This window comes from Rhamphochromis sp. 'chilingali' (assembly GCF_963969265.1).
Source record: "Rhamphochromis sp. 'chilingali' genome assembly, chromosome: 2".
In the NCBI taxonomy this organism is placed as follows: domain Eukaryota; kingdom Metazoa; phylum Chordata; class Actinopteri; order Cichliformes; family Cichlidae; genus Rhamphochromis; species Rhamphochromis sp. 'chilingali'.
In genome coordinates this window covers 53,344,902-53,369,636 of record NC_137930.1, presented here as the reverse complement: position 1 = coordinate 53,369,636, position 24,735 = coordinate 53,344,902, and the positions used below count along the sequence as shown (strand labels likewise).

The 24,735-nt window shown below is 42.3% G+C and overlaps 1 protein-coding gene across 3 annotated transcripts in view; it reads right to left on the bottom strand.

Annotated features, from left to right (window-relative positions):
• The window catches only part of LOC308392868 (A-type voltage-gated potassium channel KCND2-like), a 32,200-nt gene extending 23,000 nt beyond the window's left edge, over window positions 1-9,200 (bottom strand). For 2 of the 3 annotated variants that reach the window (XM_080876153.1, XM_080876154.1), the window contains exons 1-2: window positions 8,875-9,200; window positions 7,383-8,569 (exon numbers count right to left, since the gene is read on the bottom strand). In XM_080876153.1, coding sequence (XP_080732279.1) covers window positions 7,383-8,494 — 1,112 coding nt within the window. In that variant the 5' untranslated portion in view covers window positions 8,495-8,569; window positions 8,875-9,200. Of the gene's footprint in view, window positions 1-7,382; window positions 8,570-8,874 lie in introns of those variants that run through there. The other variant, XM_080876155.1, reaches the window with a different exon arrangement.
• Between the last annotated feature and the right edge of the window lie 15,535 nt (window positions 9,201-24,735).

The following is a 24,735-nucleotide window of genomic DNA, read 5'->3' as shown; positions in this document are numbered from 1 at the left end:
TGAATGCTTTTTTGTTTCTGTTTCATTCACGCAACAGACTGATTGTTGCTGTTAGCTATAATCTCTGAATCTCTGCTGATCACAGATGTAGGCTTGTTAGCTGAGGGGTATTTCTGATAAAGAGACAAATGTCAGGGGGAGGGAGATTCGCACTCTGGCATTACAAAAGCTGGCACCATTTCAAGATATTATGTTTGCTGTGCTGTCCCCAACGCTCGAGAGAAATAGTGGGTGCAAAGAGCAACACATTTCTCCCAAGCTCCTCACAGAGACGGGCGAGCCTATCGTTGCCATCGTCTGCGAAACTCTTCCGCCCCACGCCCGTGCTGCGACGTCGGATTTTGAGGTCAAGAAGGGTGCGAGGGCTGGTTCGGTCTTGAAAAAGCAGTATGATGATTGCTAGTTCCACATTTATTGTAGTGACGGTGGCATCTAAAAATTTAAGAAATAAAAAAAGGTGACATTTTCTCCCTCAAACTACTCCATGTTGCATGCCAATATGGGTGCTGTGCAGTGTTCACATAGGAACAGTGGGCATTAAAAATGTTGCAGCTCACCATGAAAACAAACACAGCTTGTACTTTGTATGCTGATTAGTTTGAGAGCTACACAAAGGTAATAAGTGCAAGGGCATTGGCTTGCATATGTAAAACTCAACAGTTTATTATCAGTGACTTTTTTTTCCCCCTCCGCAATGTTAATGTGACCATGTGGCTCATACCAATTAATTCCTTTGTTGTTTCAACACCATATTGAGCTGATAATGAGTTTGTTGACCTCATGGTGAAACCCACACCATGAAATTTTAAACAAGTAAGTGGTACTCGCTGTTTTTCTCCAGGGAAACTTTTTAGTTGCTGTTCTTGTAGCTATAAAAAGGGGTCTGTGCAATGTGTGAACAGTTTTGGTGTAGCAAGCAACAACGCTACACTTAAAGCATGGTTTGGTTGATTGGCAAGAATCACTTGATTAGCTCTGAATCATGATTATGTTAGATAAGCACTCAGCTTAGGTAAAAATAACTATTTTGGTAAGGTACCTAAATGATTGCAGTAAAAAAAAAAAAAATTCTCTCACTTTTTTAGTGCTACTTGCTGAAATTATCGATGCTGTCACTGTTATTCGGAGGACAGTGTCAAATAAGAAAACTGCTTCCACTCAGTAGTTGTTTGCTGTAACCAGCTCCTGTCAAGGTTGCTCATTAAGAACATATATGGGTCATATCTTTCTTCAAACACAAGCAAACGATGCTGCAAAGAAACACAACAGAATATGACAACACACACACAAAAAGTAAAACTACCTTGTCTAGTGTATCAATACATCATCATCAGCAGGATCAATAACGCACAGGCCGGTTGTTCCTTTATTGCTGTGCTTGCACATGGCAGTCGCTTTGCTGGTTCATAAAAGTCACGCAATATTATTTTCTTGTTTATCATTAAAATTGTCTCGCACTTTAGCGCACGTGTAGTTATTTTATTAATAAAGAACTGAAAAAAATTAATGAGCAACGTCGGAGATGGTGAAGATATCCTCAGAAAATATATTAGCCTCATAAATCATGACAAGTGGTCCTCTGCTACATATATTACCTCCGTGAATATTACCACCTTTATAATGAAAGGCCTCTAATTGATATGGGTGATTCTGGGATTATCGCAATAATAATGCATTGCACACCCTCTGTGTGTTGTGCTGAATACATTTTTATTGATCTTGATATGATAACTGAATTGATCTAATGCTAAGCTCTTTGTAAAATATATGATTAAACCTAAGAATCTATTTAGAGTACGTTGTACGTTTCAACAAAGTGATGAGGAGGCATTATGTGTGTCTGCATGGCAGACAAGCCATTTTCATCTGTATGTAAATGCTGAGTATGTAAATAAGCCATGCAGCACCACAGAGGGAAATAGCTGTTGGGCTTGGATTTATCATTTGCAAACTGTTTGATCCTCTGATCTTGTGGCACATATACACATCCGATGTCTTTTTACAACATATCAAATTTCAAGATCATACACAATCACATAACAGGCGATATTTCCTCGTTTCATTCATTCACTCAGGCTGGATCGGGGTTTCTTGGCTGTTAAGATCAGGTGGGAGTGGAATCAGGCATAACAAATGCTTTCTAGCAACAATGGAATCTAGGTGATGTTTTTTTTCTCACATATCTCCTTATTTCCTAATGCAATGATGCCGCATTCATACGGTGCAACTTTAATCTTGTTCTGAAAAATTCCATTAATCTCGTACGTTGATCACAATACAAAAGAAGAAATGCTGAGGAGTTGCAAAAAGAAAAGAAAAAAAAAAGACACTGGTGCCATATTTTATATCCTCGCACTGCCTTACCAAGGCCCAAGTGCAGAACATGCTAGTCGATTTCCCTGCTTAATGCAGCACATTGAAAGTGAATTAATGAAAATCCCCCCTCGTGGAATGAGTGTTATTGGGGCTGCCTCGAAGATGGGCTGTCAAAGAAATCGAATCAAATGGGGGGGACAGCCATTTTGTCCTTGCCATATAGATTATTTATCAATCTGACCATCCGCAGTGACGCATGCCTGCTTTTAGAGTCAGTTCACATACACAGTAACCTGACATCAACCTACCAGCTGGCCATAATCTGTTTTTCAGTTCAGGGTTGACTGACCGCAAATGCATTTTCTTTCTGACGCTGGATTTTTTTTTTCAGTGAAATATATATAATTGAAAACTCATTTAACACCCAAATAACCAAATAGAAACATCTACCTTTCAAAGCACAGGATGTAATAAATATGCAATATGTGAATGGCCTTAAGATTTTAATCAATCATTCCACTTCAAACCTTCAAAGCACCCTTTTAAATCTCTAACTGCCAGAGTGAAACTGTTTGAGCAAACAAAGAGGAGAAAGAAAATGCAGGGGCTTGCGTGTTTTCAATTTAGCACTTTTTTTTAATGGATTCCTTCTTTCACAATGATCTTAATCTCCTCTGAAGAAAGCTGCCTGGTACCCTCCCCTCGCTTCCACTCCTCCATTTCGCAGTCATTTGCATGGGCAGAAAGGAGCTCGCACAGAACACATTTCAGTGCCAGGTTCCTCTCATTAAGTCACCTGTCACTTCAGGACTATTATACCAGCCTCGTATTAGCGTCACCTCTCCTCCCCAATAAAGCACCTGGAGGACCGCCGTGAGCCCACAGGCTGACGGCGGCCTACACATTTCACATTAGCCACTTCTGTTTTACACGGCGCCACATCACGTCGCTCAAAATGGATTGCTGATTTTCATAATGTGCATAACATACACAATGGCAAGTGGTGTAATTTATTCTACTGAACACAAAAATTACACCAATTGCGCTACATAATCAAACGCACCAAATGTTCTCGCTGACTGCCGAGCTCAGAAGGGGGGAAAAAAAGAATTAGAGGAAAAAAAAGAGTGAAAATTCTCTGCATTGGCTGCCAGGGGCACGGCAACTTATCCAACCGCATGAGGACTATATCATCAAGAATGCGTTTGTTATCTCTTGGGTACAGATACAGTAAAAGGCCCTCCAGATTGTTCCTGCACGTTTCAATTACATTTGACATGCGGTGAAGGGTTTCGACTTCAAAAAGCTTCGCTCTCTGCACCACGCTAAACCGTGAAGCTGATGCTTTGCGTTGTAGTTTTCGATCGCCAGGGGGGCTGAGGTGTCAGAACTGGCAAGCATGATAATGGTTATACTTCTGCTGGCTTATGGGCCCTACAGTGACCCTCGTGTCTGTTAACCTTGCTTTCTCTGTCTTATAAATCCTATCCTGAGAGGTTTATAGGGCTCACTTGTCAAGCCGTTCCGGTTGTATTTGGTGGGTGGAGCTGCAGCACAGACAAACGGCATGGTGATAAATTCTGCATCTGTTGAGTGACTACAGCGTACACGCGTATTTGTTACACCGCAGGACAATTTACATAGTAAATGTCACAACAAATCAGTAATTATAATGACCATTCCTCCTAGGCATCTTGGCGGGCAACGAGTACATTTCAATATATGGAAACTGTGTGTGGGCTTGCGTGTTTGAGTCAGAAGCTCGAGCCTATCGTGTCTATCAAAGGTAATGTTTGCCAGTGTCCAGAGGAACGTGTCTAGGTTTAGCTTACGCCAGACTAAGCCCTGTCCTCCCCACTCCTCTTCCCCTGTGGGTTGCGCTTGGCTTCCACCGTTTTCACAGCTGCTCTCAGCAGTGCACTCCATTACACCTTAAATCACTTAAAAGATCTGAAGCACCAAAAACTCCCTCTGCAGCTAATTCACCCTGACCATGTGGATCATCCAGAGAAAATAAGAGCAGGAAAACACTGCAATGTCTGATTCCAGCCTAATAAAGTGCAATACCAGCTTAAATGAACAATATTAAATCAAGACACTAAATTATACCCTCAGACTCACTTGCCGTTATCAAAGATACCGCAAAGCTGCAGATAAAAATCTCATATTTTACACCCAGTTCTTGAAGTTCACGGCAGAAGCAGATTCCTCTTTGTTGGATATCCGAAAGCAGCCACAGAGATTAGGCTCAATAAAGAAGGAGGGATAAGTGGGTCTTGTCCTGTGTTTGGTGGCACAGAGGAGTAGACACACAGAGGCATGACACGCAGCTGCACAGTGCTATTGATTCTCCGCTGGTCTCCAGGCACCCTTCCCTTTCATTCAGGCTGCCTGCCAAGTGCCTCTGAACAGGAGCCCCTGCTCTCCCAATGTCTGCACGTCTGCTTAAGCACAATCAATGGGCCATCAGCAGGGGAGAGAACGCACACCACAGTCTTTACTTCCACGGGGTGCAAGTGAGGGGAAATTGAAAATATATGTAGTGGAAAGGCATCATGATACCATGCAGGCATAAAGCATCATTGACTAACAGAATGAAATCAAATGCTTTCAAAGGCTTCAAATGGAGGTTCCAGCCAGTAGTGCACCCGCTAGTCTCTAAATAGCTTATTTGCCAGCGAATGAAAAGACAACCCCATTCATATGGGTCTAAATACCTATTTGTTAGACGTGGATCAATTTTTCTCCATGCTGAGCTCTGATACATACCATCAGAATACCTCATTTCCCCTGATCAGATAAGCATCTGAAGGTGATTGGAGAAGAATATAGCAGATGCTTTTCTTACATCGCTGTATCAGTAGACATGACTCTGGTTTGTAGGCTTGTATGAGATGTGTTTTTTCAGAAGCACGCCTTTAAAGACAAGGATGGATCGTGAGAAGGGGCTGACTTTGTCTTACACTGATGAGTATTCAGCCTCTCCAGCAGTGGTCCACTATGCAGCATTCTGCAGCACTGTAAGGCTTCGGTTCAGGTTGCGAATCTGTCAGCCGGGCTGTCATGGATCACAATGGAGTGACAAAGATGTCCCCATTACCAAGGACATTTCAGTTTTGTTCTCTCGCGGCAAAAAACATCTTTTTCAAATCCATCTTGAGCAACACAAAGACTCCGAGCTGAATGCAGCAATATCTTTGTTTCTCCCCAAAGATAAATAATGAACCCTCTTACACAACTCATCCTTCACCCGCGCTTTGAATCCAAATGGAAAGCACGGCCGATGCAGCATTGTGTACGAGGTGGCTCGCTTCAATCACCAGATCGTGCCCATTACTAATTATGCTCTCATTGGTCATTTCGAGGGTGAGTGGTAGTTCGACTGATATTGAGTGAGCACAGAGGGAAGAGTTGTATGCCATTAAGAAGACAGAAAATCCACTAACTCAGTGTCACCCGCAGCATGAGCACAGATAGAGGGAAATGTCACCGTTTAATTATATAACAATTACAATAATGATAATAATAACAAAATATGCTGCCTGCAGAGCTGAGGGGTACTCAGGTGCTGAGTGGCTGCATCAATGCAGATGTGAAGGAAGACAAAAACAAGAGGGATTATTCCCCCCCCCCAATCAGGTTGCGCGCAATGTGGAGATCCCTGTGTCAGTTCAAACCAACAGTAATAATGATAGTAGTACAAGAAGGAATACATTTTGAACTTAATATTCTCAGGACTGTGCCTTACATAGCTCCAGCTTATGCACTGCTGCAGACACACACACAAGTACACACTGCCAGAAGCAATTTGTTTTTGTAGTGTTTGCTTTGCGATGTTGTGATTTTGAAATTAAAACCCGGGCCCTAATTTCTGTGTCATCAGCGAAGAGGAGGACTAACACTGGCTGAGCGGCTGTGCTCAACCTCATACGAGCAGCAGCAGCGAGTGCTGAAGCAACCGGTATACGTTGTTGTGTTTTTCCTTTAGTGTGATTGCGATTCCCCCGTTGCTTAAACTCCGCATTACCTTTTTTGTTGATTTTTGTTTTGTTTTGTTTTGTTTTGTTTTGTTTTGTTATGCGAGCAGGCATCAGGTCAAACATATCGACGGTGACAAAAGTTTGCAACACACAGAGGTGGTCCGAAAGCGCATCACCAAAGAAGACTGGGAATAATGCTCATAACAACAATAATAATAATAATAACAGCAAGCCACACAGTGCAGCTGAGCGCGCTCATCAATACAAATTAATTTGATGTAATCGTCCAACCCGAGTTTAATTATTCTATGCTACATCAGCACGTGGTTGCGACCGGCGGTGTTCGCGAGCATGAAATTGGCATTCAAATATTTACTGCACCTTGTTGAAACGGAGAGAGGGGAGCTAAGAGAGGGTGAATGAGAGGCGGAGAGGAGGCGGTGCAGGGAGAGGAGAGGTGTGTGTGTGTGTGTGTGTGTGTCCCCTATACGTTGCTTTGCCTTTAATTTGGCCTGTTAATGCGGTATGTGGGAGCGTGGTCAGTGAGCTGTAGTTTGTTTGCTCCTATAGCTCGACAATAAAAGCGCCTTTTTTAAAGACACTGCGGTAACCTTTGGAAAGGCATTCGGTAACGACCCTCAGAAACCGGCAGGGACGGTAGCTTACCCTCAGAATGATAAGAGGTGCTTGTGAGGGGCAGGCTCGCTGATTGGGGAGCGAATCGACCACGGAAGCTTCTATAAAGCACACTGCTCCTGCTCTCTGATTGGCTGAGCATTAATACGTTCAATGACCCACACCTGTGGCCCAGCTACAATTTTCTAAAATATTTTTATGCAAATTAAGATCTACTAGCTAATTGTAAGTGCTCGTTGAGAACACTACTACATAATAATTGTTTAATTGTTGGTATTATTGCAGTAATATTAATTTTGAATTTTTTAATTGTTGTGTGTTATGTGTGTTTATCGACACAGTAACAAAGCCGAGCTGGTGAGTTGTGGTGTGTCTCGAGCGCTTGAAGGTTTTTTTTTTGTTTGTTTGTTTGTTTCTTTTGTTTTTTAATGGACTTTTGCAGCCACCTACCCCAGTGTTGTCATGGTGACAATGGTGTACCAAAAGGCTGCGGGGATACTGGTGAACTTGCTGGCCGTGGAGCCTTTCTCCGCATAAAACATAACCGTGGCAAAGATAATGATGGCCATGGTGAGCGAAAAGAGGAGGAAGCCCAGCTCGGAGGCGCAGCTCTTCAAGGTGTAGCCCAAGATGCGCAGCCCAGCGGAGTGCCGGGAGAACTTGAAAATCCGAAAAACCCGGAAGACTCTGAGGGTGACGAAAGCACCGCTCACCTGGTCGTTGTCGGTCATCACCAGGCCGATGTAGTAAGGCATGATGGCGACCACGTCGATGACGCTCATCACACTTTTCATGAACTTGTACCGGCTGGGCGCCGCGATTAATCGGAGGAGGTACTCGACCGTGAAGATCATGACGCACGCGGTGTCCAAACAAAAGAAGGCTAGAGCGTAACGGTCTCCACAGGAAATCTCCTTTGACCTGTTGGGCAAAGACCCACAGGGAACCGTCTCCACCACGTTGGCCATCACTGATATGGCAATGAAGAACCCCGTGACATAGTAGAAGACCAGAGCCAAGGTGCTGGTGTGGGGGTTTTCAAAAGCCCGCCACAGGTACTCCCGGAACGTCAGGTTGACTGGCGTGACGTCATTGTTCATGTCCATCTCCTCGTCATCCTGAAGCCTCTCCGCGTTTTCGCGCCTTCGGTCTTTGTACTCCTCGTAGCAGCAGTCCCCGATGATCTCGGGAATAATACCAAAGAACGCGAGCTCCTCGTCGTACGCGGATATGCATTCTTGGCGCGGATAGTGTAGTTTCCCCGTGCGGTAGAAATTGAGGATGTGTCTGAAGATGTCAGGGTCGCGGTCGAAAAAGTATTCGTTCGTCTCCTCGTGGAAAAAGAAGTCTCTCTCCGTGCTCCCCAGCAAAGTGTCCGGGTACCTCTCCAAAGTGGTTCGCCACGTTTGAAACTTGGTCCCACTCACGTTGAGGATAATAAGTCCGTCCTGGGCTTTCCTCTTGTCTTGAGGAGGCATGGGCATCGGGGTGCTCGCCACGGGCATCCATCCTATGGCCGCTGCTCGGGCGAAGGGAAGCCATGCCGCTACACCTGCTGCCATGCTGACCTGTAGTTTCTTTTTTAAAACGACCCTGCTCCGGTTATCACAGTGCTACGGCTCGGAGATGAATTGCATCTGCAGGAAGAACAGATAGGGACAGTGACGGTTATAGGCTTGTGGAGCAGAATGTGATAAGAAAACGCATGAGCCCATTTACTTTTACTGATACTCTATGGTGTTATGCGCAGTATCACTCTCCACAGCCTTATCAACAGTGTAACTGTTCAGTTATGGAAGCCCACTTTGCGGCAGAATATGAATTAGATTTCGATCATCATCCATCAATAAAAGCAGGCGTGTTTCTTCTTCTTTTACCCCCGGTCTCAGCAAAAAAAAAAAAGGGAAAAAAAGAGTAAGAGAAAAGGGGAAAAAACACCCACCTTAAAGAAGGTTTCTCTTTAAACTGCATCCACGGCGAGTTCAATAAATACCTATCATAGGAAGAGAATACTTGCGATTCCGCCACCCATCTATGTGTCACTGCACCCAGACGAGAAGGGGGGGAAACAGTAGAAAAACGTTGCATCAACAAGTTAAACAATTCAAGCGCCAGTGTTTCAACAGAGCGGTCATCTGTCCAGGCGCGAGCCTTTCTTTTTTTCTCTTCTTGACATCCGCAAGGCTCATGTGCACAGGCTTTTCCTCCCGTTGCAGCTACTCCTCAATAAACTCCTGTTCCTTTCGTCGACTGCAAGACCATCCTCCCCCTTCCTCACCAACAAGCCCCGACTGTGGAGAGAGGAGAGAAAATCGTATGCAGAGAGAGGAGTGGTCCTATATCTGCACCCAGAAATTCCTCTGCTGCTTCACTGTGGGGGGAACTAATCAATGCGTAATGGTGGTCTCAGTAGGCGGCATCGCCAAAACCTCAAGTTAACGCTTTTGTTTGTGTGTTTTTCCTCTCGTTGCACACCAGGGACTTACTCTCAGCCGTATATTACTCCGCTCTAATATTATGCATATTGTATAATGTCGCCAATATAATGACATGTCTTAGATAGAGTGGTTTGTTTTCTATGGAGGTCGTAATGAACATCGGCTTTATGTCGACGCATTAACGCACATATAGTTCCTCAAGGCGCATTTTTTTAAATGTACTCGTGTATTTTTTTTTTTTTTTTTACCAATTTAGAGGGAAAAAAGTAAACCTGACACCACTCTAGCTTAAAGGAACACGTGAGTGCGCGCATACTCGAAATTTTCTGACTGTAATCTTCAGCCTGAGTTTGTTTAATTTTTTTCTACATAAAAACAAACATCCGATCTCAGATCTGCAACAAATCCTGATCAATACGGTTTCCTGGACTTGCACTGTTGTGTAATGCTGTTGAACAGAGTTACACAGCTTAAAAGGTCAACATCATTGGGCTACACCGCTCTACTGACATTTTTCCAAAATAACCATAATCAATTATATGTCTGGCGTGCTCTATAACGTAACAACACTGGCTTTCCAAGGGAATCGAGACAGCTGTGTCCACTGTGTAACACGTGTTTAGACTCAGGCCATGTTTGGCTGTGAAAACAGCAATTTGGGACATAAAGAGCACGTTCCCAGTAAAGATTTAGCTCCCGTTTTAGCCAGTTTTGTTTTTCAGCACCGCGGACAGCACCCGTGTTGTCCGCTTCTCGTGCAGACGCCTGCGTGCAGGTTACAGATTACAGGCGTGTTTTGCCCTGCAGTCACATAATTGTAGAGCTTCTCCAGCTTCAGCCAAACGATCATGCTTAAGTAAACGCGGCTCCTTGGAAATGGACGGTCAGTGCAGATATGTGGATTCACTCACTTTGGCAAATTTACTGCAGCTGTTGCTCTTATGTAAAGTACTGTAATTTGTAGCAAATGAATAGGAAGGGGCTCCCTTTCTTGCCAAAGGACAGTTTGGCACTATAAATGGCTCCTGATGGACACATTAGATGTTGCACCAGTTTGACCTGTGGCCTTTTACTTTCCAGATCTTCAGCCAGTGCACTACATTCACACCCAGCCTCTGTTCCCCTCTGGCACCATGCCGGGTTTTTGTAGGATGAATGCACAAGACTGTCAGAAGTCCCATTAGTGTATGCTGAGCATGTCAGAACACACTCGGTGTTCAGTTTGAGCCATCGGGCCCAGGGGCTATGTATTCATCAGGGCATTTAAATATTCCAGCGGTTGCCAAATGGCACCAAACACAGGCTGAGGTGGTTGCCAGACTAGCTGCAAGCTTGTCACATCTCACATAGCATCAGTGTTTTAGTTTAAAAGGAGGTAAATGTGGTTGTTTAGTATCTACATATGGTATAATTTAGACTGCACACGGCATTTATCAGAATTTCTGCCATTTAATAGTTGCTTTATGAAATGAATACACGATGAAGCAAATTAACAGCTTGGGTTTTCCTTTTTTTGCCTTTTGTTCTTTATATTTCTGCTTGCATTCAGTTTGTAAAATCAGTCATCCCAAGATATTCCAACAAGTGAATCCACCATTCAACCATATGTTCTTTTTGAAAGAACAGTACGAACCTGTCATTTTGCACAGTTTCAGTCTGTAACATGATAGGAGGGTCAGAACGACATCATCCAAAGTGCCAACGTGCAGCACTTTATGAGCACACTAATTTTCAAGAAGCTCCAAGGTCATTTCAGATGGCTGGTGTTGACACAGAGCTGTGCAGATTATTTAATTACAATGTCTGTGTGTTTATGGATTTAGTCTTTGAATCATGTAATTAGCATTTGTCCTTAACAAGGTTGAAAACATCATCCTGGTGTTTTTGTGGTATTTTGTTTGGACGTCGGGTCATAAATGGAAATCTTTGATGTGGACTTGAAATGAATGCATGTATATTTTTAAAACAGTCTGTAGTATTAATAATAATAATAATGATGATGATGATGATGCATATAATTACACTCTTGTTCTGACTATCTAGATTGTGCTTCCTGACATTTTGATGTTGTACTACTGAAGTGACTCGGAGGCTTTAAGGATTAGGTTGTGTAACAGAATAAATTCTGTAAACGGTTCCTTAAGTGTCGTAACCCAAAGGCACGAACCCAAAACAAACACACACTGTCTGATAAACCCTTAGACATTCATGTGGGCTTACACACACGCGCACAAACATACACAGCTATATTTTTTTGGATTTGATCCATTGACAGTAGCAGTCTGCCCGCTGTAGTACACTGATGCAGCCCACACTGCAGCCTGTTTTCTGTATTCCATATTTAGTTGGGTCCAGCTCAGTGATTGAGATGATTAAACAGATGAGTCCCCTTCACTGGATATGCGCCAGGACTTGTTAAGGAAAAAGCCAAGAGGGCAGCCACCATTTGATTCGGGTCATCAATAGAGAAACTCCAAATATTTGAAACTATTGAGGCAGTCTCAGAAGTTTAGGCCAGAAATAACTAGTGAGCACGATGAATCATCTGCAGTACAAATACTCACAGCAATGCCTACACCGCCTTTAAGGAGAACCCCATAGGCGAACACTCTCCAAAGGCTTTGATGGAAGGACAGTGGGCTAGTTTAACCTGATAATAAACTTTACATTTATAGACTTCTTCAATGAGATGCGGGTCCATGACAAGCAGTATAAAGGTAATAAATAAAAAACAAAAGGATGAGCTGTAAAAAAAAAAAATCCCAGTTAGAGAGAAAATGTCAGAGGAGACTTAAACAGGCAAACTGCACGTGTAGTACCCCATTTCGGGCTTGGCGATGCCCGGGCACGTTTTATGAAATGCTGCTAAATGAAGTCATAATTTGTCATCATGACCTCTGAGCACAATGACACGCTGATATCCTCAGGTGAACAGCCCACAGTCACACCGCCCATCTCCCACCACGTCATCTCCCTCAGCTGCCTCTGCCTTTTCCTTGGCTCTAATGAGTTATTGACCCCCTGCGGATGTGTAAAATAGAACAGGTCTTTTTGTCTTTTTATTGCAAATGCCAGCTGGTGTGTTAGTATCTGCATCCGTGCGTGCGCGCATGCGTGTAAGCGCACATTCATGTGTGAAGCTATTTATATGCATGTTCATGTGCTCCAGTATGTACTGCAAGGAAGGGAGTTGCCCAGAGTGGGAGGCTGATGCTTGAGGACTTTATGACTAGTTTCATCCCTGTCAGGATTGTTGGGATAATCTGTAATTTAACAACTGCTGGTTGTCAAGAAGCTGCAAATAGGACATACAGGGTATGTGCGCTTCAAAGTACCTGTATTGTGTCATTACAAGCATATCATTATTTTTGTTTTATTTATTTTCTTGACTTGACACTGCTGACATAACTAAAACAATGAAACTAACAGCACTGGGGAAAAAACATACATTTGCTGTTTACAAATCTACTCATTAATTCAATTTATCATTTCTATTCAGGACTTTCTGCTCGGAATCAACGAGAAGGGGACAAGCGTTTCACCCACTGGCGCATTTTTAATTGTTTTCACCCAACTCTTTCTCACTGCGTCTACAGGGAAAGTGGCTCTTGTCATCTGGTGAAGAGGTGTAGAAGGCATTGCAAGGGGAACGGAGGTGTCTGTCACTGTGAGTGCTTGTGCCTATAGCTAAAACAATATGCTGCAGCATGTCTGGGGCTCTGAGAAGTGGAGTACATCACTGCACCATCAGCTGTGTGAGTCCCTTAACTACTAATGCACAAGGGCGCATCAGCTGGAAAATGTAAAGCGTGGCCGTGAGACTGAACTGAACCGTACTTTCCCTTACCTTGGCTTGTCTGTTCAACCTTTTTAGAATCTCTTTTGGCCTTGCAACGGCACAGAGGAATGCATTATGTGTATGTCTCTCAGTGTGTAATTAAAAACCAAAGCCAGCATGGTGCCCAACTGGCAAACCCTTGTCGAAACAGTAATTCTTTGCAAGGGCATTGAGTTGTTTACCCGCCTCATCTGTTGATTGCGTTCCCCATTGCAGAGGTGCTGAGCAGATGCTCTGTGTGGATCTAAACACAAGGCTTTTAACAGGTTCTCACTGTCTGTGTGTGCAGACGCAGCCTCCAAACGAAAAAGAGCTCTTTTCAAATGTGGCAAGTGTTAAAACCTTTATGTTCCAGCTGCTTCTCTGCAATGAAGTGATGGTGAAGAAAGGACTTGAATTAAGAAGCTTAGAATCAGATCACACATTCATCAGCACACTGTTCCTCACGTGTGTGCTCGAACTGGAGCACAGGGGATAGCAGTTGGAAAAAAGGGGAAAAAAGATCGACTCTCCTTCAGTATAGAAGTCATATTTGTTTGGCAGATGTGAGGTACCATTTCTCCGGATCATGATTGCATTGCCATTTCACTTGATTGATACGTAAATGTCACTGGCTTTAATAGTTCTGCCTCAGACAAAGGTATTCTTTTTTTATTCTCCTTTCCTTTCTTCTGTCTTTCTTTTAGATTATCTGGGTGACCATCCTCCCTTTAAGTAATAGGATACATTTCTTTCCCTTGATTTTGAGGATTCAGCTCAAATCCAGAGTGACTCGAGTTCGAGTATCATGCTAGGAAAAGCTTTAATTCCTAGATTACCATCGCCATCATTACAAGGAACCGACAGTGCGACAAAGGGTCAGGAGGGGATCAGACTCTGTGGAAGGGTTGTTTATTTGGGCAGTGGCAGTGTGGGCTTCTCCTGACGTCATTTGTCGGGACTTGGCATTGGTTGGCCTGACCAGTGACATTTGCTTTCCCACCATGTGGCCCCTGTACTTTGAGGCCAGATGGCAGATGATGCCTCCGAAGCAGACGACACACAAACACCCAAGCGAGTGTATCCACACACACACACACACATGCACGCACATGCGCATGCACACACATATGTGCACAGACAGACATGCATTTACATAAGCAAGCACACACACATGCACATAGACTGCTCACAATCAAGTCTCCCTTCTCTCAGCAGAGGGGGGGGGCAACAGATCGATTTGTCACCCAAAATAATTTATAAAGTCCTGATAGAATGCCAGAAAGTAAACTTGGGGAAAAGTGGATGTATTATGATTGGAGCCGGGTAGATCGATGCTTTCCTCTCTCTGTGAGGCTCAGCTTGTTTGTTCAGGGTGAAATATCATCATGAAGGCACAGCTCACAGCTCTTACACCTCCCCCTTTATGTGCACTGCAAAATTTGTTCTTCGTTCGCTCTCTGTCTCATGTCCCCTTCTTTTTTTTCTGCTTTTATCCATACCTTTGTGCCACATGAAGAAACGGTCGGTCATCTGTGAACAGCATACAGTGGAACCACCGAACAGGGATTTGTCATTGAACCAGGTATCTGGTGATTTTGTCCAGGGAGACAAATGTTGATAGGCACGCTGTACTTGAGCGTTGTTGTTGAGCGCACATAAGCGTGGCCTATTAACCCGCAGACAGGAGGCAAATCAATTTACTAGCTCTGAAAGTTTTATCAATCATAAGCATCGCGGCTCGGAGGAAGACGGAATGAAGAAGGGCTTTCTCTAAGTACATCATATCAGTAAACTGCGATAAGCATCAGCACTTTAATCTGAAGCTTCTTTGAGCCGCTTTTGTCAAATGATTTCTGCCTTACTAGAAACCGCACAAACCACAGTCGCAGAAAATTATATGGACGGAGGGATGATGACAAGGAGCGCGCATGGTGATTAATCCTCAAGAAAAGCCAATTGTGAGCTGCTTTTCTTAGCTTCTTTAATTATTTCTAATTTGTCTTCCTGCCGCATGTTGTGTAACTTCCGAGGCTATAAATGAACAATTCTTTTTCAGCGAGAAATTGATTCCGAGTTCACAATTTGTGGAGGTTTATTTTTAACCTATAAAGCACAGTGTGAACTGGTAGCATCATTATGAGGTCACAGAGGAGGGTATTGGTAAGGTAACAAATCAAGCAGAGGAACAGAGCTGCACACTGGAGGGGAAAACAATTCATTGCTTTCCACTAACTTTGTATTGCATATAGGTTCCTTCTTGTCGATTCTTTCTGCTAGCATAAGAAAACCTAAAAAAAAAAGGCCTTTAAGTCTCAGCCTGATGGGATGCACTTGCAGCAGTGTAAAGAACCCCAGCTAAGCAGGTGAACTGAAAAACCGAGCGTTTCAGGAGACAATAGTGGATAGCAGCAATGAGATGTGAGGCATCAGCAGGAAAAATGGGAAAACTGTGGGATCTGAATGCTCAGTATGTCTACGTGTGCTGCAAGCAATTTGTCAGTGAAATGTCCTGGCATCATGCAAGTTGTATGAAAGTGGAATTTAAATCATTTAGAAAGGTATGAGTAACATAATTTGTGCCCTAGAAAACTACAGTAGTTTCCTGTAACACATAGCTACATTTTTTTTAACCTCTAGCCAGTTAAAGGGTTTTTGTTTGTGTTTCAGACCTCAGTTGCATATTGTAGTGGTGCCTGTTTTACACTCCAGTGGGTGTGGTTTGGTGGCAGGAAGCACTCTGTCATTATAAGAGCTGAACTGTAATGTCAGTAGATGACCTGGGTGCAATTTGTTGGGGGTGGGCAGCTATGAATCAGCTCATCTCACTTTTGTTTCATAAAATTATGTATTTATTTAGTTATTCATTTTAAGCTTCAACCTCTCAGATTCTCACCTTTTTTTCAGGGATGATGGTGATGATGCCTAGCAACAAGAGATTACAGGTTCTGGCTATGATTTTCGAACAACAAGGTGAAAACTCCAACAATGAGAGCACCATTCAGTCATCCACCCATTCACACACTGGTGATGGCAAGCTACATTGTAGCCACAGCCGCCCTGACAGAGGCGAGGCTGCCGGACACTGGCGCCACCGGGCCCTCTGACCACCACCAGTAGGCAACGGGTGAAGTGTCTTGCCCAAGGACACAACGACCGAGACTGTCCAAGCCGGGGCTCGAACCGGCAACCTTCCAATTACAAGATGAACTGCCAACTCTTGAGCCACGATCGCTCATATCATATATATATTCTTGAATGCCAGGCAATTTGATGAATACAGTGAGTACATGTATCAGTTGATAAATAGGTGAAGGATGTTCTTAATCTGTGCTAACAATTGTTCATTGATCTAAAGTCCTGAGCCACTCAACTCTTTATATTTTGTAAGAAAATGGGAAATAGGTGGAGTGATTTATTAAACCTACAGAGAAATAGTCTGCAAGGCAGATTCTAATGGTCTTGAAAGTCAATATTTGTATAACCACCTATATTATTTAACATAGCCTGAACTCTTAGGCCTCCCTTCTATAAGTAGTCTTCAGGAATCCTTCTCCATGGCTTCAAAGCTCTTCTTTGGCTGCCCTTCTGTTCTGATCCCACTCTGCTTCAGCATGTCATACTAGGGGTTAGCATTGGTGCACGAAGCAGGCTCTGATGAGAGTTAACATCTCTATTTACAGTCAAGTAATAAAGCACAGATAAAGTGGTGGGGGTAGTGGGATTGGACTGGCATTAAGGTTGCACACACAGGAGCTCTGCAGAGAAGAAGACACAAAGTTGCTTAAATGGAGACTGTGTCTTTTTTGTCTTACTTGTAGGAGAGGTGAGCTTGAGCCCCTGGTGCAGCTCTTGAGCGGTGGGTCTCCAACAGAAGTGGAAAAAGTACAGATATTCTATACTTAAGTAGAAGTACTGATACTAGTGTTAAAAAAAAACTCCAGTAAAAGTCAAAGTACTGATGAAACTTATTTACTCAAGTAAAAGTAAACAAGTACTGGCTCTTAAATGTACGCAAAAGTTAAAGTAGCTCTTTGGTTTATACCTGCTGTTTTTGTGAAAAGCTCACTGAACCGTGTGCTATAGTAATGTAATAATAATATAATATTAGTAGATGGGAATACAAACTTTGTTTTAGTCTAAATTTTAATAGATGTACTCAACTTCAGTCAGTTAGTAGGAGCATGAACAGCAAAGAAGAAGGAAAATGTAGACGGGGGGCTTTGCTCTAAACAGGAAAATGAGTATGAACAGGGTCAAAGTGGTTAAAGTTAGGCACATGGGGAAGCCCTACAATCAGTTGTAGTGGCTCAGCATGGGGAAAAGAATTACAACAGAATCATTTATATTGAGAGCTATAGTGAATTTGTTTAATGTACAGACTGCGATTAGCTGATTTGGGCTACTGCTGCTCTGAGGTTTACTGCTCTTTGTGGATTTACACAAACTAACCCTTTTATCCTGCATTAAACTGCAGAGTATTTTGTCACATGCATAATGTCACATGTACAGACCCAATATCTGATTTAAAAACATGAGGCGTTACTTGTAGGAGTTAAATTTTCAGTTTATCAGATACCACTGAGGAGTCCTTTTAACATCTTTCTTATCTTTCTCCATCTCTGAGTGAAGTTAGCATCTTTCTTTTCTCTCCCTGTCAAAAACAGCAGCTGGACCTTTAGCTAGCAACACAAACTGCAAACAAACACTTTGTGTGTTTGCTGATGTTTCTTTAAACTGATAGAAATGCTGCATTTAAATTTAGCTGCCACTTTAAAAATGTTACTCCCTTTATGCTCATCTTCTGTAGGGCTAGCTAGAAGCTCAAGTACCTCAGCAACTTATGGACATCTGGACTCGTTCCAGTGTTGTGCCAAAATAAATAAATAAATAAATACATAAATATGTCCCACTTTAACCCCAGACTATGGGACACGGTGCCTCTTCCATCCGTTTTTATGCAACATCCGCTGATAATATATGAACAGGACTGTCTTTCATGTGTTACTGTTTAGGCTCAAATCAGTTTGATGTTTGAAGGCGTGCGGTGACATGAAATAATAACTCTCCTCAACTCCTCAACAATAACTCTCCTTACTCTTTTTTCAGTAATAAGAGAACAAGACAATTAATTGAAAGGAACAGAGAGGCTAAGAGTTAGCTGTTGAAAAATACTTGTTACGGGATCAGAGTCGGTGGTGAGGAACCAAGGCAGCCTTCTGCTTCAAGATAACCTCCACACGATGAGCTGATCTGGAGCAGGTGCAGAAAGGACTGGAAACTCCACCCAAGGACGACTAATATCAGTGAAATTAAACTTAGTGTCAAAACCTCACCTTGCAGCACCACAACCTTCGGGCTCCAGGGAGGCCAATCTCTGACTAATAGTCTTCCATTTTTGTGTTTTTCTGTCCAGCTGGGTTTTTTCTGTATTGGCAGTGTGTTTGATATCATTGTCATGTTTTAAAAAAAAATCACACACAAATTGTGTACCAGAGGCTCCGATGACTGCAGCAAAGCCAGACTGCAAGCCAGAACCCCGTATGTCTGATTTATGTATAGAGTGGATGTATATCACCAAATTATTTTAAATGTGGGGTTGTGGATGCATTACTATCACTTAGGGGGCTAATGGTACACTTGATATGATAAAGACACTACAATATCTATCTATATATATATATATATATAAACAATCAGATGATCCCTTTTAACAGGAAAACACAGAACCAGGCTCAGAGGTAGCCATCTCCCACAACTGGTTGAGGGTGAGGGGAAAGATAAGAGAGAAATGGGAGGCAGGACAAAAGACCCACTACTGAAGGGAGAGCCAGAGTTTAATAATTACTAATGATTAATGCAATAGCGGTGTATATCCCTGTAGGGAGTGAAAAGATGTGATGTGAAGAAACGCTCAGTGCATCATCAGAAGCCCCCCAGCAGCCTCAGTCTACTGCAGCATACTCAAGGGATGGTTCAGGGTCATCTGATCCAACCCTAATTATAAATTTTAAGCCTAATATTTGAAATAAAGAGGGTGTCAGTCTCCTGAATCCAAACTGGGAGCTGGATCCACAGAAGAGGGGCCCAGAAGCTGAAAGCTCTGCCTCCCATTCTACTTTTAGGAGCTCTAGGAACTACACGTAAGCCTGGAGTGTGAGAGGAAAGTGCTTTGCTGGGATAATAAGGTAGTATGAACTTTTTAAAGATATGATGGGGCCTGAAATTAAATTAAATTTTGGATTTAACAAGAAGCTAGTGAAGAGAAGCTAATGTGGTAAAAATATAGTCTGTCTTACTGGTCCTTGTTAGTACTCTCTCTCCAGTGTTTTGGATTAAGTGGAGGCTTTTCAAGGAGCTTTTAGAGTAGCCTGATAATAATGAATTAAAATAGTTAAGCCTAGAAGTAATAAATGCATGAACTAGTTTTTCAGTATCACTCTGAGAAAGGACGCTTCTAATTTTACAGATGGAAAAAGCAGCCCTACATATTTACTTATGCACGTTGAAGGATATATCCTGATCAACAATGACTCCCACATTCCTCATGGTGTTATTGGAGGCCAAGGTAATGCCATCCAAAGTATCTGTTTAGAAAACACGCTTTTAAGATTTTTAAGGCAGGGTATATGACCCCAGTTTTATCTAAATTAAAAAGTAGAACACTAGAGGTGATCTAGACCAGCAGTCCCCAACCCCCGGACCACGGACCAGTACTTGAGGCTTGGGCGTGAAATTTATGGTTTTCAGGGTTTTTATTGGTTTTCATCATTATTTTTTTTAATCGTTAACTCGGTTTCTCTGGGTCTTTTGCCCTGTGTTATGAATAAATCTTTATTTTTTTGGTACTGGTACTGGTTTTATTTTGTTGTATTTATCCGCGACACCTTAAAGACCGGTCCGTGAAAATATTGTCGGATATAAACTGGTCCGTGGCACAAAAAAGGTTGGGGACCGCTGATCTAGACCTTATGCCTGTAGTTTAATTAATTAGCATCATGTGGCTTTTTGGATGCTTATCATCTACGAAGCAATGACAATATATACAGAGTTTTTTAATAATATTATCTTGGTAAATGCATTGAGGAAATCAATGACTGGTTGTGCCACAATTTTCTCCAGCTAAACAAAAACAAAACTGAGGTAATAGTCTTTGGCGCCAAAGAAAAACGATTACAGGTCACCAGAGAACTTCAATCTATACATCTAAAAACCACAAACCAGGCGAGAAATTTGGGTGTAGTGATGGATGCAGACCTAAACTTAGAAAAACACATTAAGACAATAACAAAGTCAGCTTACTATCACCTCAAGAATATATCAAGGATAAAAGATCTGATGTCTCAACAGGACCTGGAAAAACTAGTCCATGCATTCATCTTTAGTAGGCTTGATTACTGTAACAGCATCTTTACAGGTCTACCTAAAAAATCAGTCAGACAACTACAGCTCATTCAGAACTCTGCTGCTCGAGTCCTCACTAAGACCAAAAAAGTGGACCACATCAGTCCAGCTCTGAGGTCCTTACACTGGCTGCCTGTCCGTCAGAGGATAGACTTTAAAGTTCTGATGCTGGCCTATAAAGCTCTGAATGGTTTAGGACCAAAATACATCAATGACCTCCTGACCCAGTATGAACCATCCAGATCCCTCAGGTCATCTGGATCCGGTCTTTTATCAGTTCCCAGAGTCAGAACCAGACACGGAGAAGCTGCATTCAGCTTTTATGCTCCTTATATCTGGAACAAACTCCCAGAAAGCCTCAGATCAGCTGAAACACTCAGTTTATTTAAATCCAGGTTGAAGACTCACCTGTTCTCAGCTGCATTTGAATAAAGCACCAAATCCACACTTTAAGCTTAAATTTCAAAACTTACATTTAACTACTGATTTTATCTACTGTTCTGATTTTATCTGTTTTGATTTTATATACTGTTGTTTGTTTGTTTGTTTGTTAATTAGTTAGTTAGTTTATTTGCTTGTTTTATTCAATTTTAAATCATGCTTTTTATTTGTTCTTGTTTCTAATGTCTCTGTAAAGCACTTTGAATCACCTTGTTGTTGAATTGTGCTATACAAATAAACTTGCCTTGCCTTGCCTTGCCTAAAGAGAGTATGTATAATGTGAAAAGTATTGGTCCCGACACAGAACCTTGTGGAACTCCATGAATAATTTTTCTGGGCGACAAAGGCTTAAATTATATTAGGTTTATATGCACAAATCAAAATCTGTCAGATATACTCTGTAGTAAAATTTTGTGATTAATTGAACATTGTACTGAGGTCTAACAGGACAGAGATGAGTTCATTGTCAAAAGCTATAAGAAGATCATTCATAACCAGGGGTGCACATAAGTGGTCCGCAGGTGTGCACGCGCTATCAAAATAAAAGACGTGAACCCGATAAGAAGTTGTAACACGTGTTTGCGTACATATAAAAGGCACTGTTTTTGTCCACTAGAGTGGGATTTTTACGGCATATTCTGCACCACATTTCTGTGTGTTCATTATTTGTTTGAAGCCAGCTCACCTCCTGCAACCACTTCTCCGAGAATACACACTTCTTCTTCTTTTCTTTGGAGGTGGAGGAACACCAAAGTAATTGCTTAAAGGAGCTTGCTTCTCCGACATCTTTAAGAGTTCTAAACAAATGTCTGTCCTCCTCTAGAAAATCTTATGTACGCAAACGCGCGTTGCTGCTTCTTATCTGGTGCGCGTCTTTTCTTTGACAGCGCATGCGCACCTGCGGACCACTTATGTGCACCCCTGGTCGTAACCTTCACTTGTGCTGTTTTTCTACTGCTATAATGGATTCAGATCCTGACTGAAACCCTTCAAATAAACCATGCCTCAACTGATTATCCAGCAGTTTCACAACTACTCTTTCAAGGAATTCAGCATTTTGAAAAGAGATAATGAAAAATTAATTAAAAGATTGATAGCACTCATATCTCATTTTTTAATAGAATGATACAGCCTGCAGCAGGTTTGCATACCTTAGCATAAATACTAGCTAGACCGTCATTGTTCAAACATCACAAAGTCTGCCTAGAATTTTACACCATATTTGTTTATCTGTCGAAAAAGGACAAAATTTAAGAAGAGACTGTTTGTCATACCATGTAGAGGTATGTACCACTTTCTTTCCTATTTTCACTCTTGGTGCAGAACTAAGTTAGCCAAATGTGGGATGGGTAGATATGACAGCCATGGTAATCTTCTCATCTTACTCTCAGCAAGAAGGTAGGCAAGTGTGTTCCCACAAATGTTTATTTATTTATTTATTTATTCATGTGAAGCATCAGAGTTAGATATAGTTATATACCACTGAGCGAACCTTCTAATCGGCATCTTTAGCAAACAGTGTGTATAGAGTAACAGGGAAAAGACCAGTATGGGTATATGTCATAAACTCAATAAAACTCAATTGAAATTCCATTGAAGACACGATTGTCTTACCCTTTAAAGAAAATCTGTACATGGAACAGCTTGATACAAAGATAATGATGTATTTCAGTCTTGCAGAAAGAGCAATATAACAACTGAATGGGTGAGCTGCAATGAATAACGAGATAACCTGCCTATTAAAGATAAAGCGGAGGTGTTGAGGTCGTCAGCTCCTGAGCAGCTGCTATTGGATGGCAGTTCAATTTAAGAGGGGGTGGACCGTCCTTTGAGAGTTTTGTAATTGATCAAAGTCCCCCTTTAAACTCAACTATTTCACATTCAATTTTATCTGTTCGTCTCCCACGTGCAAAGCCCTTGTGTGATGTGAGCCCATATCTTAATTACTCTCAGATCACTGATACCCCCCCACACACACTCACAGTATCTCTTGAAGAGACAGAAAATCATTTTACAGCTGAGCAGATAAGTCCCCGTGCTCCCTTTAACAGTCGTCGTGTCCCCCCCGCTTCCCTCACCACCACCACCACCCCTCGCCGAAGCACATCTGACAGTGTTTTAATGACAGACAGACAGCGAAGGGCCTTGTTCTGATAATTCCTCAGCTACATATTCAGAATACCCCCAACCCCTCCTTGCATTTGTGATGGATTTCAAATGGAGCCCTTGCAAAAATATTATAATTTCAAAGCAGACATACATCATTAACATGTTATTAATGGCAGAGGCTGGTGGAAGTTGGCTGCTACTGTACAAGTTTTTCAAGTTGAGTGAAAGATCATTATGGAATGTGTGTTTGAGCATGGAGCATGGATTTTTGAGCGTTTACTGAAGATGTGTCCGGCGTTATTATTGACCTACTCCAGGGCCACAAATCACTGAGTAGAATTCGGTGTCATGTTCTGCTTAATGCACCATTTTATCACGTTTTGTAAGGGGGGGGGGGCATTTTATGTTTTATGCTGAGCCGCCACCTCTAGGTCAGCATCAGTTCTAGCTTAGTCACCCAAAGAGTTAAAACTTAGGCATGGTTGGATGGTTGGATGTTTCTTCTTCTTCCATTTTTTTGTGGTGATGCCTTTAACTTTCATATCATGATCATAGGAACCCTGTCATAACTTCATCACTGAGTGCTTTCATTTATCTTTCACAGGGAATCAAATATTTGGACACATCCATGAGCTACTGCTGTAGAAAGTAATTGAAGAGGGATGTTTCTGTTCATGAATATCTAAATGGAACAACGTTTGGACAGAGAGCATTACTGAAATCACATGAAAACATTGCCAGAGTTGGACTCTTGCTCACAGTGCACACAGTGAAGTGCCTGGAGCTGCTTGTCAGATGTTACGATGGCAAGGAGCACATACAGACTTTAGAATGACACAGCGCGTGCCTTTTGATGCTGAAATAATTCTAAAACCTTCATTCTATAAATAAAGCTGCCACATTAAGACGCAACATTTTGATACGCTAAGACATTGGTATCTTTTTTTTTCCTACAGAAGGGAAAAAAGTGCCCGAGGGCAACGCTGAGGCTTTGAGAGCAGCTCAGGGGCTACGCTACAACTCAAGCATGTGGTTAAATTAACCAAGAGGCTGAAACAAACACAAGGTGAACGACACAAACTGAACTGCTGATATTAAATATATTTCCACTTTCTGATCTGCCTGAGCGGCACCATAAAAGCACTTCCATTTCATCCTGCCTCGGTGTGCCTCGCGTCTAAATTAAAGTGGTAAAAACCCCATTTTATTACAATTTAACTTTCTCATTATGGTTGAGTTCACCACCAGGTGTATAAACATCATTAGATCAACTTTTGCTGCATAAAGCAACACAAATATTCACCTGCAGCGGCTTGGTTTTTTTCCCCCACTGGCGGATGAATCAGCATGCCGTTGTCTAATCACCTCCTTTCGCTCTTCCAGCTTGTTACTGGCTAATCATGCTCATTTAAATAGCTCACATGTGTAATTACTGCTGTCAAGCAGTCCCAGACCTAACAGGTCAGCTTGCTCAGAGGGCCAAGCCCATTATGGAGACGTTAAGTTATGATCATAGCTATAGGCCAGCTGTAGTAATACAGCCCAGGGGAACAAATGCCAGCGTCTCTCACTGGGAAAATAAAGTGTTTGTTTA